Genomic DNA, 17,751 nt, shown 5'->3' on the forward strand with positions numbered 1-17,751 from the left:
ATCTTGCTCAGCCCCTTGTTTCTTTCAGCTAACAATTTGTAGCAGGCATTTTCTTCTTAGGTTTTGCCCCTTATTTTTGTCTTAGATTTACATCTATGTTATTCATTAACCACACAACTTTTGAATGAGGAGGACAGTGTCGATGTGTATCAAATGCATTTGGCATGTAAACATAACAGTGGTCTTAACGGAGGACCTTGAGTGCTTAGAATTGAGGCACACGAATGATTCAGGAACGTTCTTTCATAAGTGCCATTGTGGAGTTAGTGTCAGATAGATACATTAAAGGTGGCAGATAATTCATGAAAATTAATGGGGGTGTTGGTGGAGCATCTACCAAAGAGAAGCTTTAAAAAAAAAACAGATTTTTAAAAAATTACCAGACACCACCAGCATTACATTCTTACTTTTTTTTTTTTTTTGGTTTAATTCAGTACATTTGGGTAAATCTGATTCATTATGTTGAAGCCCCTTTCCGTTGGTGAATTTATTATAATGGTCTTTTCTTGTGACAGAGCTGTGCTTTCAGTTGTCAACTCTGGAAAAGCAGTTGAGCAAACAAACTAGACAAAAATAGAAATAGGCATTACAGGATAGAATAGAGATTCTGGAAAAAAAAAAAGTCTTGAGAAAATCATTGTTCGAGTTTTAAAAATCCAGTTTAACTGAAGATTTAATCACCTTTGAGTGTACCAAAACTGTGGAAACTAATGTGTGGGCTATGGGAAATAATTTCTTCCTAAGTGTAATTTTGTCTTTGTTGGTTTTTTAGCAGCAAGCCATATAAACCTTTTCTGCCGACTTCTTATTCTCCCCAAGAGGGCTACTTAAAGGAGGGTGAAGACATGCTAAGGTAAAGTTTTATTGTTGTGGCTCAATTTGCTAAAAGCTTTAGTAGTAATTTAGATGTGTTCTTACTGTGCAGACTTATGTGTTTGTTAAAATTGATGCTATTAATATTTGCTTTTTGGGAAGTCCCTCAGGTCAACTTGATCATATTAAGCCATTCTGCTTTAACTTCTCCCTTTCCATAGTCATTTGGACTCTAGTAACTAAAACAGACCTACAGACTGAAGGGACTCGACCACCCGAGCCCGTCTGTGGGCTCTGCCTGGGTGACCCACTGCAGCAGGCCCTTGACTCCCTTCTTCCAACACCTCTCCACCTTTTTTGTGCTACCATATGACCATGGGTATATGCTCTGAAAATGCAAATTTATGTTGGTTATGAGGTGAATCAGTATTCCAGTATAAATAAAGTCACTTAAAAATGGTTTGGGGCACCTGGGTGGCTCAGTTGACTGTTAAGTGTCTGACTGTTGATTTCGGCTCAGGTCATGATATCAGGGCCATGAGATCAAGCTCTGTGTCCGGCTCACACTTAGAATGCAGTCTGTTTGAGATTCTCTCTCTGCCCCTTCCCTCGCCCATTCTCTCTCTCTCAGGAATGGATAAACAGATATAAAAGTGTTTGATATTAAAAAGTAAAAATCCCTTTCAGAGTTCTCCCCATTTTCCCCCTTTATTTTTAACTGATATGGCTCACACTGGTATATTGTTCTAGAACTTGCTTCTTTCACATAACGGTATGTCATGGAGGGTAATTGATCCCCATTGGTTTTGACCACCGTGTTGGATTCTGAAGTCTTTAAACCAGTTTTGAAGGTGGTCTTACTTAGTTTAGTCTGTCACATTCAGCAGTGGAGTTCTTCTGAGTAACTAAATAGGTAAATCAACATGGCACTTCAGGATTCTTGCTTTGGATCTACCTCTGTAGTTTTGGTGAAAGCAGTTTTCCTTGAACTGTATCTGAATTGATTTTTATATGTATAGACCTTGACAGGGCCTCTCTCTCACCTGCATTAAAGATGAGATTTGTGTCAGATTAGATTAATAATTCAAAATTGAAAAATGCCTTCCTCAGCTGCGGAAGCACTTGGAAGTATAGAATTCAGGAGTGACTGTTAATGGGGGTTAGTCTTTCTCAGGTAACGTTTCCTGACAATGAGACTCAGAATACTTACACCGGTAGGTGATCTTCTGAAGGAGAGATTTTTCTTAGCTCTGGTGTGAAGGAAGCCTAAAGGCAGAGATAGATAATAATGGCTTACATCTATTGAAGGCCTGTCCTGCATCAGATAGTGTTCTAAGGGCTTTACCTGCATTAACTCATTTAATCCTCATAGCAACACTTCCAGGTAGGTTCCAATAGCCCCATTTCACAGGTGGGGAAACTGAGGCATAGCAATGTTAAGTAACTTGTTCAAGCTTACCCAATTAGTAAGTGACAGCATTGAGATTCATACCCAGGCAGTTGCAATTTCAACATCATACTGCCTTTCCTGGATGACCATGTACCAGCTTCTGAGGTGCCCCCCAAACCCTGTCTAATTACTTAGAGTGGTGGTGGGCATTTTACAGACCACTTTGTTAAAAGAAAGTGTACAAAGTGTGAGAGAAAGCCAGCAAGAAGACAGCCTAGAAAGGGGTAGAGAAAGCAGGCAGCTTGAGGAATGGCCTCTGGAGTCAATGGCTAGTGTTTGTCAGAGACAGTAGACAGAGATAAAGTCTGTGTGGGGGAAGGAAACATTCTCTTGTAGCTCAGGATTCAGGCACAAGTTTTGCCTCTAAAAGTCTGGAGCTGCGTCTTTGCTGTGTCAGGGAATTGGATGTGGACAAGAACCCAAATGAAAATCGTACAGGGGCAGAGCAAAGGATCGATGTTTGCTGGCAGCTTGCTGAATAGTCATGGTTTGAGCATGTTCTGTGGCTGTTCTGCCATGCAGCCTGATGCCTCTGGTGAGAAAGGAACTAATCACCGCCTGCCGAGGTGCTTCTCTCCCTGGCAGGACACTCCTTGTGGACAGACACCTTGGTGTCTGGATGCTGGAGAGCCGCAGTAAAAACACCTGATTCAGCGTACAGAGTGCATTGAATTCCCCCTTTCTTCTGTTAAATCACAGCAAAGGGGACTACTTTAGATGGCTAATAGATTACCCAGCATCTGTGCACTATTTGCATGCCTTTAGCAAGGGAAAATAGCTGGCTCACAGGAGCTGTAGAGTGTTTAGGAGTAAAATGAGCAGACCTCACTGACTGTTTTTTTACCCACATCCAGTGAAGACCTTCAGAGATAAGTGCCTCTTCTTTAAAAGATACACACGTCTGATAAAATTATCTCCTCTTCTTTAAAATAAACACCTTCAAGTATGAGTTTCTGTCTGTATTAGTCTGACTTGACAAAGATCAATGGCTCCACCTAGTACTTTTCATCCTAACAGGCAAGAGGAAGTGAATGGGAGAGGACAGAAAAATCCCAGAAACTCACAGTATTCTGAAATGAGAACAGATTATTGAGCGTCTATCTCTGTGTAGACACGGCCTTTCTTTTGGTGCATACGTATTGCGCCAGGTGACCTGGTATTTATTTCTTGGCTTTTGGGTACACATTTAGAGGGAAACTGTGTTTGCACAAACTATTATATTTTCATGCATCCAATAGCATTAAAGAATTACGGCGGAATGTGGCTGATTATTCAAAAAGGCACGAAGAGAGCCATGAGCGACCCCAGTCCACTCAGTTAGGTAAGAGTCTTGCTGAGATTCCCCTTCTGTTTTCATCTATTCTTTATAGAGGTGTTGCCATTCATTTACACTTTTGTAAAAAACCCTGAAAACCTTCAGTGATTGCTTTTGCCCTTGCAAGAGCATGAACATGTCAATATCTTTCAGGTGATGCCAGCAGCAGGGACACTTGGAAAGAAGGGCTTTTCCAGCACTTTTATCAAGTGATTCAGAAAGAACGTGATCGAGAGAGGCCTTCAGATTGCGTTATTGTTTCTATCAACAATGAACAGAGGTATATTTCTTTCTTTCTAGCCTGTCAAATGAGAATGTGTACAAATGGAATAATTAAGTATTCAGCCTTACATCCATAAGTTGCTGAGAATGGAAAGACTCTGGAAATGCTGTTAGAACACTGCTCTAGGAATTACAAGAATGCACTGTTGGGTTTACTATCCTGTGGCTGGGGAGGTTTCTGATGATTACTCTCTTACTCAGTTTTCTGTATTCCTCGAGTTTTCTACAATGAGTATCCATTGATTTCATAATCAGGAAAAAAAACCAAGGCTCTTATCAGGCTGGGTTCTGTGTGCCAGGCACTGTTCTAGGCCCAAGGGATACTTGAGTGAACATAACAGACAAACCTTTGCCTTGGGGCGCTGACAGTCTAGTGTAGGACGCCACAAGTTGGCCTCACTGATAATTTCAGAGACAGGTTCCTCTTATTTCTTAACTGCTTGTTGAATTCCTTTCAGCCTTTATCCTTGCTATTTTTCCTTCAGTGTGGGATGCCCGTTCCCTCTTCTCCATCTCTAACTCGTGCAGGCCAACTAACACTTGTAACGTGTATAGACCACTTAACACCTATAACTCATGCAGGCCACTTCAGTGCAGTTGTGGCCTGGTCTCCTGCCCTCTTGGCTGTCTCCAGTTTGTCCTTTGGGTCTGCATAGTGCCCTGATCTTGTGCACATTGGCTGGCACTTGAAGGCAGACAGGGGACTTAATGTGTGATGATAATTGTGTCTCTGGATTCTGTCAGGTTTCGTAGTGCTTGGCTAAGAGCATGTAGACAAATGGTTGGTTGGAGGCATGCATACTTAGTCCAGGCTAGGTGCTGAGTGAGTGATACTGCAGACTCAGACATGAGAACTAATCCTTCCTGAACAGGAGACCAGGCATGCACAAAACATAACTCAGCAAGAAGGCAGCATTGGTGTTCTCACTCTTTGTGAAAATCGACAATCTCAAAATGACTCAGAATTCTTACTCGGTGATATCTGCTTTACAGAAATCTAATGTATTTGTAGATAGCATCTTTACTGTAAGAGTTTGTAAAAGCAAAATTATAGCTTCATCTCATTTGGAGGGTATTTGGGTTGGATCTTGGGAGACAGCATACTGAAGAAATGAGGTCAGTCACAGCATGGGGAGGGTGGGAGAGGCCAATTCCTTTTACATTAGAAAATTGTGGGATTTCCCTTTAATAATTGAAAGAGAAGCAGACATGCCCTGGATTAATTTGATCATGTGGTAATTTAAACCAGTTTTGAACCAGAGGCAGTAAAGACTCAGCATGCATAGTGGGTTGGTTTTCCTTCAACATTTAGCAACTTTGCTGCAATCGTTTGCATCATCCAGGGAAACTACATTAATCTTTGACTAAATCAGCTTTCTTGGAACTTGTAGCAAGCATCACATAGATCTGTAGCACCTTGTAGCTCTTTTAGAATTGTGATGGGCTCCAGCGGCCATTTGACTCCTGCACCTTAATGCCCTTGCCAGTCTCCCAGCTCCAGAGTCAGGCTGGCTGGTGTTGATTGGTGAGAGGAGTCCTCAAGATTGCTTTTCTGCTCCCCCTCCATCTGGGGTGGTATTCAGAAACTGCTCTTCTGCCCAGTGTTCTGCAGTTCTGGGATTTAGCCATGGATTAGGACCCTTTGTGGGTGCAGCTTAGGGACTTCTTGGCTGAGTTCAGGCTGCATCTGCCAGAGTCCGCGAACTAGGCCTTGCTGCCTGCTCTGTTGTCACTTTGATGTCGGAAAGATTTGTAGTGATATATTGGTTGGCTGCTTCATTCCTTGATACTCCAAAACAGTAATTAATTTTCAAATTGTCCTCCAACATGAATTATTATTGTGATAGCTTTGACTCATGGGCTGGCACTCTGTAAATATGAACCATGTCTTGTTTTTCTTGTTTTCCTCTTGAATTCGTTTCCTGAAATCATGATTTACTCTCCTAAGTTGCATGGAAAGCATTTTTCCTGCCATCATTTTAATTTTTAATTCACAGAACATGCATTTAATGTGTACCCGTGATGTGTGCTAAGCACAGTGAGGAATATACAGATAATTAAGTGACAGTTCCTCTTTTGTACCACATGCAGCCTATAAGATAAAACCCGTGTAGAAATGACAAGTGGAAGATGGGACATGCTGAGTTGTTCCTGCTCTAAGCAGAGGATACATAAGCGGAAGAGCAGACTACCGTTGTAGGGTCCAAGGAAGTAAATCAAGGAGGTTTCAGGGAATCATGTCATTTGAGGTTTCTAAGTTTCTGTGCAGGTTTCTAAGCAAGTGTATCGGTGTATCTCCTTTACCAAAGGAGAGGTTTGGGATGGATTCTTTAGGACTTGAAGACCCAGGCTGAGAAAATGGGAGATGAGAGGACTCTGGGGTTTGATCCAAGGTTATTTATGGGATGATTGATACTGATTGAGATAGCGAACTCCAGTATCATCCATTTATTCTTGTTTGTTTGTTTGTTTGGCTATACATTTACTTATTTATTTATGTAAGTAAGCTCTACCCCCAACACGGGGCTTGAACTCGCAATCAAGTCACACACTCCACTGTCTGAGCCAGCCAGGCACCCCTCATCCATTTACTTGCTAGCAAGGAATTGTCACAGTTGTAGTGACCTCAACAAATACTGGTCTCTCCCAAGAACTAATTGCAGATGAGCATTCTCTTATTTTTCTGAAGATAATAGTCTTACCTGTTCTTTCAAACAAGCTTACATTTTCTTTCATGGTCTTTAAATTGAAATGATTTCATCAATGATTGCACCTTGAAAAGTGCTGGCCATGTTTGTGGTGCTTATGCAGTGTATCACGCCACACAAAAACATGGCTTTGATATACTGTGCTTTCTTTATAAAATTCTGTACGTGGTCAGCCGTATGAGAACACCACATTTTCGGAAAAGTAAGTTTTGTTTGGCTAGAGTTGCCTCCAGTTCTCTTAACTGATTCCATCAAAGGGATAACGTACTATTGAATGTTTTCAATGTGTCTAAGAATGAAAACAAGTTGCAGGGCATGCATGATTTTTGAAAAAATACAGCATCTTCCACTTCACTTATCCAAGTACAGTAAAATTATAGTGTCTTATACCTCACTTAAATTTGTCATCACAGTATCTATGGAACAACTGCCTGGTGATGTAGGATTTTTTTTTCTTATGTTTGATTGAAAATAACCCACCTTTTTCTTGTGTGCGTGGTATTTTTTTTTTTTTAAGGGAATATGCAACAAGCATAGGTCATCGGTTGCAGGATCACGGCCTTGTGGTGGAAATGATTCACCTCTCCTCCGAGTCAAGTCTTACAAGAGCACTCCAGGAAGTTAAGGACGATGGGTCCCCATTTTGCATTCTTGTTGAACAGTCTAATGTAAAACTTTCCTCTTGCACCGTAATTATGCTTCATGAGTCTATCAAAAGTAAGTTTAGCTCTCTAGAACTATCACTTAAAATGGATCCTGCTTTAAAAATGAATAGTTTTTCTTTGTATGCTGGTATACTTTGAAGGTTCATATTTGTCAGTAACTAAACTGGATCTAGTTGAGTAAGAAGTGACTTGAATAGGTATCCCAAAGTATTCTCCTGTGTATTAGGGTAACTGAAACTTAAATCATCTTTATTGCTTCTTACTTAAGAATCCAGAATATATTGTCCAAAATATTATGTAACAGGGCAGTTCTCTTATGTAGAGGAACTTTTGACCAAATCTCACCACCATCTTTTCTGCCCTCAATGATAAGTCTAAAAGATGTTATGTTCGTGCATTCTTTTAGACTAAGCTTCTTGCTAACTTCGCCTTTCCTGTGATATCTCAAACATTTCATTATTCTTAGGCTCATGAGAGTGCACGAAAATGAGCCCTTTTCTTCCCTAAAATACATAGACTTAGGCAGATGCACACATCCTAGACCACCCTCCTGTTTCCCTCCTGGTCAGAGCTGCTGCTTCCAGAGAGGAGGATCTGCCTTGTGGAGGGCCCCTCAGCAGCTCCCCTAGAGTCAGACCCAGACGAGCCTGGGTTCTATAGTCCTCTTGTCTTTGTGGAAGCTCTTGGTGCTGTTCTGTGCAGTCCAGACTTCCTGAGTTCCTCATTGCACCGGGCACTGTGCAAGATGCAGGCCAGCGCTGCTTCCTTCCTCTGCTGGGTAGGCAGCAGCCAGGCGGGCTTCTCCAACAGGTGCATCTCAGCTTGAGTCTCCATAGCAATGTAGGATTTTCACTGCTAAGTCAGGAGACCTTTCCTCTGGGCAGATACCTAGTGGAGCACTAGTAGCTGAATTTATATCCTGCCTGTGGCTTCTGGGACCTTCAGAGAAGTCGGTGTCAGACTGATGTCCTATAATCCAGCTATACTGTTGGGTCTGAAAAAAAACAATAGTGAGGAACACTTGGCTTCCCATAATCTGGGGGATGCCAGGACATCCTTTCCTCTGACCATTCCATTTGCTTTGCCTCTGTGTAGCCGCCTGTACCCACCCAGTCAGCTCTCGTTCAGTACTGTTCCCGAGAGTGTGAACCGATGGTTTTTCTAAACATAGAAAATGTCTAATTTATTTTAAACAAATAATAAGACTAACCCACATTTATGTCATGCATAAGTTCTGAAAATGTAAAAGAAAGGGCATACTTTGAAAAATTACAAATCCCAACTTCCTGGGGATGGAGGTGGGGAACAGTTTAATTTAACAGTTTGTGCAGAGAACTAATCACATCTGTTTACATTCATGCAAGATCATTTAGTAAATAACCACTAAAGTAAGTAGGCCTCTCTTTCACATTGCATTATTGCTGACAGTTTGTTTTATACCTTGCATGTAACCATTATTCAGAAGCCCGTGGAGCTGCTTCTGTGCCGAGACAAACATTTAAGACAGTCAAACAATGAAACTTCAGCACCTGTAGGCAAATACACATTCATATTTCTTCCTGAATGTAACCTTAATAAACAGTTTAAGATTTAACCAAATACCATAATCTCCACTGTGGCTCTGTAGTGCCCCTTGGATCCTAAATTTGTTCAGATGTGATACATGGCAAGACAGGGTAGGGGCCTCTCATCTAAAATTAAACTTTTATGAAGTCTTATTCTCAGTAGGTAAACCTAGGAGAGATTAGAAGACACCTGTGCATTGACTACAGCCATTAAGTTACATAGAAGCCATTCCTAGTGTCTAGAATTTATTTTATATGTAGTATTTAGGGCCTGGAGCACTCCTGACCTGACCTGGAAAGGCTTTTAACATGATTTAAGATCCCATAGGCCTGAGCTAAAGGCTGCAGAGCCCCGTAAAGGATTGTGGGTTACTCCTCGGCCTACAGCGACAGAGCCTAGAAGCCCTGCACCACATGTCTGTCTGTTTGTCTGCCTTTTATCAAAGTATTACACATACAGAGTGAAGAGATGAACACTAAAAGGTGTGTAATGAAAACCAGCAGCCCTGTTTCTCACCTGCTTGCCTCTCTGAAGGCTCTGTTCTCTGCTTCCACTTGTTTTCTTCTGTGAATCATGCTTGTCTCAAGTTATCCACCTGGATTGCTGGAACCAAATCAAACACCTTTGCTTTTAGGGTTTTTTTCCCTTTTAAACTTTTCTAGTAGCCAGCGATGGTTGAAGTTGCATCCTGCCTTTTTTTAGGCTAGATTTGTTTAGCATTAAGAATTCCCATTGATACACATGACACCTGTTTCTGCTCTCTTTCTTTCCATCTCTCTCTCTCTCTCTCTCTCTGTCTCTATCAGTGTAGCGTGAAGCTGTCCAATTGTGAAAAGTGGGTCTGTATGGAAACGGTAAACCAAGCTGCACATGTTATAATTTTGAGACAATGTAATGTTTGATACCTGCTTTGGAGGGTCCCAGTCCAGTTGGATCAGTAGACAGTCACATCTGTACTGAAAGCTGACACAGTTTAAACGACATGTAGTTGGATTAACTATGTTATTTTCTGATTTTAAAAGGAATCAGGGCACCCATTTGATATAAAGCAGGCTCTTTCTTATCTCTAGTACATCGTCATATGCCCCTGGAAGACGCCCTGGAGCTGGTGGCTAAAGAATACAGGAGATTTTTCTCAAAACGGGAGCAGCAGGAATGTGCTGGAATTTCTCTGCAGGCTGGAGATCTGGTGGATGACTTCCTGGCTCGGGAGTGCCTGACCGGCTACTCTGTCCCTTCGGGCATTCAGCACCTTCTCTTCCTGTTGAGTGAGGGAATGCATTTGTATGGGAATGAGTTGAATCTGCTCATTGACTACCTGAAGACCAGGAAAGGGCAACTGGAAGGTATTTGGCACTGTTTTCCCTCCCCATTTTAAACCCCAGGAATTCCTATTCTGCAAATCCATATGTGAAAGAAAACTAAGAATTTTTTATTTAATTGAGAGACTGTACTTCGGTAATATAAAGGTGTCTGATAGGAACATGTTCCACATAGGAATTACACTTTTTTTTTAAGATTTTATTTATTTTTTGACAGAGGGAGACACAGTGAGAGAAGGAACACAAGCAGGGAGAGGGTGAAGCAGGCTTCCTGCTGAGCAGGGAGCCCGATGCGTGGCTCGATCCCAGGACCCTGGGATCGTGACCTGAGCCGAAGGCAGATGCTTAATGGCTGAGCCACCCAGGCGCCCCAGGAATTACACTATTTTAATGTGTACCCTTTATAGACTAAAATGCTTTTTTTGAAGCTGAATTTCCTTTTGAATCAGATTTTTAATATATAAATAGGAAGACTTCTGTATAGATAGATTGACTTGTGGGAAATAGTTTCTGTTCCCAGTCAATTTACTTTTGTGATTCAGAGTTTCAGCTTGTTAATTGATACATTTGTAGATTATCTTTTAAGTATATGGTAAACATAAAGAAGTAGTTCCTAATCTTGAAGGTTGTAAAGAGCATTCCAGTTATGAGCTAAACTCGTTAAAATGGTGACTTTTCAGTTTACTTGTTTTGAGTTGAGTAGGTGAGAAGAAATAACAATCACTTGTCCCTGTGGGGAAACATAGCTGAACTTCTAGGGCCATGTTAAAGCTTTAAAGAAATCATTCATCTTATAAAATGTAGAATGTATTTTATTTTATTGAAGATTTTATTAATTTATTTGAGAGAGAGAGAGAGAGAAAGCAAGAGAGCAGAGAGAGAGAGGGAGAAGCAGCCTCCCCGCTGAGCAGGGCTCCATCCATGGACCCTGAGATAATGACCTGAGCCGAAGGCAGACGCTTAACCGACTGAGCCACCCGGGTGCCCCGAATGTATTTTTTTTTTTAATTGTACTTACTTTCTCAGGGTTGGGGGACTCATAAACTTAAAAGACAATAGGTTTTTTTTTCCCTGAGTGCTTATGTAATTTATTAATTAAGTATAATTGACATATTCTGTTACTTTCAGGTATACAGCATAATGATTTGATATTTGTATATATCATCTAATGATGACTGCAACAAGTCTAGTTAACATCCTGTTTCTGTTTGATCATAGAAACCTCCAAGTCAGAAAAATAAGGGTCTTCCTTGAATTCCCTAAGTTGTTCCTTGTGCAGCTCACCAGCCTCTGCAGCAGACTTCTGGTGACAATTCATTTTCTTCATTTTTCCAGGCTTTGAGATGCTCGAGTCTTTGGCTAGCAGTGATCATTCCTCATTTCAGAGCAGGAATACCCCTGTCGTGGGCAAGCCGCCTCCACTTCTTCCAACCCCTGGAAAGCTGTCCTTCTCGGGCCCTCATCTCCCCCTTCCTGCCAAGTCCCCATTGTTAGGGGACAGACCAGGAGGGGCTCTCCTTCCACCACCAGGTCAGTGCTTCCCTCCAGGAATAAGAGCTCGCAGTGGCTCCGAGAGAGCAGGACAGTTTAGAGCAATTGCAGTGTTCGTTGGCATATTCTCAGTGAATGCTAAGATTTTGGAAGACCAGGGGAGATACCTGGGGTTTCAGTGGGTGCCATTTCTCTTGAGTGAGTTGCCTAAGTTTTAAACATGGGGGAAGTGTAGAGGAGCTCTCCTGTCAAGGTTGGAGGCCGCATTGAGGATGGCTTAAATGGAGTTCCCTTAATATGCACTCTGAATCCCATAGTGTTTTCCAGGCTTTTCTGAGTAGTTGGCATAAACAGTATCTGACATCTGCCTAAAATGAGGTTATATTACTGTGGACTCCTTCCATTGTAAGTGACAGGGACCTAACTCAGCTTAAAACCAGGAGACCTGACTGACTTACATAACTGAAAATCCCCAGAGTTGACTCACTTCCAGCTGAACTGGATCCTGCTGCTCAAGCCTGTTCATCAGACATCCATCTCTTCCCTCTGGGAGGAGCCTTGGGTGTGGCGCTAACCACTTGGGGTACAGAGTTCCAGTCAAGCCCAGTGTCCATTATGCCTCTGGTTCCTGGGGTGTCTGGTGTCTGAGCCTTTTCTGCCTCTTGAGGATAAAGAAGTTTTTTTGTTTGTTTTGTTTTAAGACTATCTGAGAGAGAGAGAGAGAGAATGTGCACGCGTGAGCAGGGCGAGGAGTAGAGGGAGAGGGACAAGCAGACTCCCTGCTGAGTGTGGAGCCTGACACAGGGCTCGACCCCACGACCCTGAGATCATGACCTGAGCCGAAATCACGAGTCGGCTGCTTAACTGACTGAGCCACCCAGGTGCCCCAAGGGTGAAGAGTTTTAACTCGTCTGTAGGCACCTAGAATGCAGCTTCCTCTACTTAGTCCTTACTCCCCCTGTTCCTCATCTTCCAAATATTTGTTCCTACACTCCTGTCTCTCCTGTTCTCCTTGTGTATTGACAGTGGGAGCAGAGAAGAAACTGGCTGAGCGTGTTTTCAGTCTGCCATGTTAAAGACAAAGATGGCAGTGAAGACTTTGTGGAAAGGCGGCTTTTCTCCTGGGCCTTAAATAAGATTTGGACCTCGGATGCATTTGTCCCTAAGAGTCAAATATTGCTTTGGTCTTTTATGTGAGCAGGGATCATTTTAGCCAAAACTCTTTTTAGCGCAGTGTTTCCACCTTGACTATTCTTGTGGATCAAAAGAGAGGGGATGGGTCCTCTTGCTTTGGTTGCCGTACTTGTGTGTCTTTTGTTGGCAAAGTCAGTCTGTGTTGAAGATCCACAGCCCTAGGGATGAGCATTTCTGCGCCCCCTCCCTTTCTGACCTGGTGACCTTTGGGATGATCGGGGGTATAGTTTCAAGTTTTCCCTGTCCCCGTCACAGCCTGGGCTTTCCTGCTACCCCGTGTCCCTTCCTTCCCTTCTGCTGCACTCACCATGCTCCTCTGTGCCTCAGCCCAGCCCCTTGGTCCACCCCTGGGCATTCTTACCGCCTGGTTCCTGTGAGAAGCGAGTGAGTTAAGAAGAGAAGGGCTCCGCAGGAGATCTTTTTGCTCTTAATTGCTTCTTATCCTTGCCGAAAGTTTAAAAACAAAATTCTTTCAGACCCTCAGAAAGGGCTAGGTGCTTACTTCAGGGCATGACCTGTGAAAAAAGTGCCCTGTTCAGCAGGATGAGGATAGCAGGGCGGATTGACTGCCCAAGGGGGAGTGACAGGGTGCTGGCCATGACTGGGTCCAGGCCAGTGCTCCGGGGGATGGGTGTTAGATTCTCAGGAGCAGAGTGCTTCAGGTGTGTTATGGATCTGCCTCTTTGACCTGTCTGGGAACCTCACTGCTTCTGATGTTTGAGAAAATATATTCCAAGTGTAACACAACATTTGGAACAAAACCCACTTGTGAAAAGGTGAAGGTGAGAACCAGGATGTCAAGACACACGCATGCACGCATGGATTAGACAAAGGGTTTGCAAACTTCTTAAAGGGCCAGATAGTAAATAGGTTAATTTTTAGTGTTTACAGGTCAAGAAGCAAAGTTAAGGATATTATGTACATACTTATATAACCATTTAAAAATGAGAAAACCATCTCAGCTCACAGGTCGTACCAAAACAGACAGCAGGCTGGATTTGGCCCCCAGACTCTAGTTTGCCGGCCCCTGGATAAGCACTGAGGCCTAGTCTGGGCCCAGAGGGGACTTGGTAGAGCTCGGAGGAGCTGAGATTTGTGTGTGGTAGGTGCTCCCTGCTCAGCCCCTTTCTAAAGATTAAGGAAAAGTCCCTTTGGGGAGAGCAGCTGGAACCAGGTTCATCACGTACCTTCCTGTTTATGTTTTGGTTTCCATTCTCTGCAGGATTGGGCAACCCCAAAGGTCTGTTTGCCCCCCTGCTGCTTCCAGGAGCCCCTTCCAAGAGATCTATTCCTTTGGGATGCCCCCATCCCAAGTGTGCCAAGCGTCCACTACTTGGGGAGAAACCAGGCCTTCTAGCACCACCTCCAGGTGAGTAGCCAGGTGAGCTGGGAGTGGCATTCTAGGCCCATGCTGTCTGGTGGAACTTTCTGCGACAGAGGAGATGTTCTACAGCTGTATGGTCTACTATGATAGCTGTGGGCCACGTGTGGCTATTGAAACATGGCTGGTAAGACTGAGGAACTGAATTTTCAGTTGTTTAATTTTCAGTTGTTTAATTATAATTAATTTAACTGAGTATCACCACATAGTAATTATATAGTAGTCACCTGTGGCTAGTGGCTACCTAAATGGTCAGCGTAGTTCTAGGCTACTGGATGTGGCAAGAGGCTATAGCAGTAGGCAGGAAAGTGTGTGATGTTTTTACCATGTAGAAATCTGTTATTTCCTAGTCTTCCCCCCCACCCGGCCTTTAAAGCTGCAAATGTACTTAGAAAGGGAAATATATCTCTAACATAAATGGACGTTATTGTCAGTTGCTGTAAAATAGAAGATAACCCTAATAAAGAGAACACAAAAGAGTATTCCTGCCAGAAACTATTGCCCATCTCAGTCTCTGAGCTGAAGGCTTTCTCTCCCTCTGGTTAAGAAAGGAGATTACTGAGGGTCAGGGAAGTGTCAGTGGAATACCAGCACTGCTAGAAACTCGGATCTCCTTGACTGTGACTCTTCAGGAGGATTGCAAGAAGTTGGCAAAGGGAGAATCTTCTCACGAGGTTGAATGTCATGTACTTATGTGCCTGTGTATCGCTGACGTCAGTCAGAGGTGTGCACTTTGTTTCTGCTTGGCTCAGGGAGATGCACAGCCTCCCCTGCTGCCTGGCAGGAGGACAGGGACCTGACCTGTCAGACTTAAGGTCCTGACTGATTGATACGCAGCCCTAGCTCCAAGGCTGCACAGGAAGAGAGGCTTTGCCTCTGTCTTCCTCCCCAGTGCAGGCCTGAACAGATCTTCTCTGGTGCTGCCTTTCCTCCTGTATGGCTGGGAGAGATGAGGCCAGACGCCCCCAAGCTGCCCCCAGCCCCTGCAAGGCAAAAGGGTGGTGGTAGGAGCTGAGATGCACTCTGGCTTGGGTAAGGCAGCCAAGCAGGCATTGTACTGACTTCATTTCTAGGCATTCAGGCTTACTGAGCCCAAGTAAAGGCACTGCCCAGACTTCCTTTTGGTCCCTGTTCTTTTTTGAGATTTGGTGCCTAAGCCCCAGCTCTTAGGAAAGTAAGCCTTTGTCCCTCTCTGCTCTTCATGCAGGAGACTTTTTTCATGACATTTACTGCCATTTTAAAGTCTCAATCCTTGGGGCACCTGGCTGGTTCTGTTGGTTGATCTCGGGGTCATGAGTTTGAGCTCCACGTTAGAGGTAGAGTTTATTTTATTTTATTTTTAAGATTTTATTTATTTATTTGAGAGAGAGAATGAGAGACAGAGAGCACAAGAGGGAAGAGGGTCAGAGGGAGAAGCAGACTCCCTGCCAAGCAGGGAGCCCGATGCGGGACTCGATCCCGGGACTCCAGAATCATGACCTGAGCAAAAGGCAGTCGCTTTACCAACTGAGCCACCCAGGCGCCCTGGAGGTAGAGTTTAAAGTGAAGTTTCATCTTCTATGTTTTAGTCAAACATAGTTTTGCAAGATATACATGCTGTGGTTGTGGTATAAAGGATGTGTGTTTATAAAATGGTGGCAAGACATGGAACAGATGTAGGTTTGTGATTGCTACCCTCCTGGGAACCTAGACAATCTGTCTCATCTGAAGATTCTCATCTGACAGACCTCATTTTGGGGAAATTTCGAGAATTTTCCTTACCCCTAAGATGGCCCTTTCTGGCTTCTGAGGGCCCTCTCAGCCCCAAATTCCAGGACTAATAGAGAAAACCTTTTTAAAAAACACGAGTGAAAACGTGAAGCATGCCTATACAAGGTATAAAAGTAGTGGGTACCATGCATTGAGTTCTCAGCATGTGGCAGGCATTGAGGTAATTTCATTTAGTCTTCAAACAACCCTGCGAGCTACGTAGTGAGATGATCTCCCTTTTCCACATGAGTTACCTAAGCCTCAGAGGGTGAGGAGCCTGGCCAGGGTCACACAATGGTGTCCGGTGGGGCAGAGACTGCACACCAGCCATGGGACTCCATGTTCTGTGCTCTTACCCACCACACGGTCCAAAAAGTTGTCGAGTTTTGCTTGGATTTCAGCCACGTCCTTCCATTCACAGTGGAAGGACTGCAGACATTTTGAGGGAAGGAGTGGTTGCAGGGCTGCCGTGAAGCCAAGAGCTGGTGTTGGAGGAAGTTGGGTGTTAGGGTGTCTGGAGGGGAGAAGCACCAGGATCTCCTGTGGTTAGAGAGGGACCTTTGGGTGAAGTGTTTATAACTCAGCGAAGGTGGGGATGGGGACAGGTGTCCCCCAGTCCTTTGTAAGATGAGGCCTAGTGCCAGGCACCAGGATTAAATGAGATAATATGCACGAACAGCTTTTAAGATGCCCCAAGCATGGCACAGACGCTGCTGTGGCTGGAGCTAGGTCCGTGTGCTTCTGCCTGCAGAGGTGGGCGTGGCTGGAGGGCCGTAGGCCCGCTGGGTTCTCTGCAGACCCGGCAGGGCATGTACATTGATGCTGCTGGTTCCTCCTCTTTGCAGTTCTTCAGTCAGTTCTGCACAAGCAGACGGTGCAGCCCGCATCTCTGCTGAACTGAGGAAAGCTCCCAGAGCCAGGAGAACAAGACTGTTGCCCAGAGGGCGGCTTCACCCTCCTCCGAGGACCGAGGCCCATCTGACCTGCGGCACTGGTGTCCGGGCAGCGGGTATGGACATGCTTCCCTTCTGCCCGATACGTGGTCCCGTGGAAACGTGCTTCCTGGTTGGAGTCTCTGCCAAATTAGAGACGTGTGGAAGGTCATTGTTTTAGAAATTGGATCTTGAAGTTGTTCGATTATACACATACTAAAATAAAATAAAAACTTGTAGCTTTTGAGTACTGGTTGCCGCCTTTTTAAGGACTTGTTATTTTGGAATGATTTTAGATTTATAGAAAATTCCCAGAGATAGTACAGGGAGTTCCCTTTATCCAGCTTCCCCTGATGTTGACATCTTATAAAACCATGGTACCTTTACTGGGAAATTTGCATTAGTACAGTAATTTCACTATATTGTACACTTGATTCGTATTTTACCAGCTTACGTCATTTTTCTGTTTCAGGAAGGTACCACATTCCATTTAGACTCCTTTGACTTCATTATGTTCCAGTTTTTTTATTATGAAGCTTTTAAAGTATACAGAAAATTTGAATGACGTGTATAGTGAACACCCATATATTCTGTATCAACAATTGTTAACACTCTGCCATTTCTTTTTTAATTTTTTTGTATTTTTTTAAAAACTCAAATTCAATTAATTAACATATAATGTGTTATTAGTTTCAGAGGTAGAGGTCAGTGATTCATTAGTCTTATATAATAAGCAGTGCTCATTACATCACGTGCCCTCCTTACTGTCCATCACCCAAGGGCGCCTGGGTGGCTCAGTTGGTTAGGCGACTGCCTTCAGCTCAGGTCATGATCTCGGTCCTGGGATTGAGCCCCTCATCGGGCGCCCTGTTCGGTGGGAGAC

General features: G+C 43.7%; 1 protein-coding gene across 2 annotated transcripts; it reads left to right on the top strand.

The window, feature by feature from the left end:
* The first annotated feature begins 776 nt into the window (after positions 1-776).
* On the top strand, positions 777-17,096 carry LOC112809094 (nuclear receptor coactivator 5-like). Of its 2 annotated transcripts, XM_025852436.2 has the most exons (8): positions 777-853; positions 3,502-3,584; positions 3,732-3,858; positions 7,086-7,285; positions 9,870-10,145; positions 11,457-11,651; positions 14,029-14,175; positions 16,782-17,096. In XM_025852436.2, exons 1-8 carry the CDS (start codon positions 846-848, stop codon positions 16,835-16,837), a joined length of 1,092 nt encoding a protein of 363 aa, XP_025708221.1. In that variant the 5' UTR covers positions 777-845; the 3' UTR covers positions 16,838-17,096. The 2 variants fall into 2 exon arrangements, with proteins under 2 accessions (XP_025708221.1, XP_025708222.1); XM_025852437.2 differs by lacking the exon at positions 14,029-14,175.
* Positions 17,097-17,751: the final 655 nt, after the last annotated feature.

The sequence above is a fragment of the Callorhinus ursinus genome, unplaced genomic scaffold (assembly GCF_003265705.2).
Source record: "Callorhinus ursinus isolate GAN/ISIS: 27379988/994484 unplaced genomic scaffold, GSC_fseal_2.0 scaffold56, whole genome shotgun sequence".
NCBI lineage: Eukaryota > Metazoa > Chordata > Mammalia > Carnivora > Otariidae > Callorhinus > Callorhinus ursinus.

What these genes read in the sequence shown, in the direction of transcription:
- LOC112809094 (XM_025852436.2), top strand. An exon ending in TCTATCAACAATGAACAGAG is followed by an intron (nt 3,859 to 7,085) that starts GTATATTTCTTT and finishes TTTTTTTTTAAG; the next exon opens with GGAATATGCAACAAGCATAG. An exon ending in GCTTCATGAGTCTATCAAAA is followed by an intron (nt 7,286 to 9,869) that starts GTAAGTTTAGCT and finishes TCTTATCTCTAG; the next exon opens with TACATCGTCATATGCCCCTG.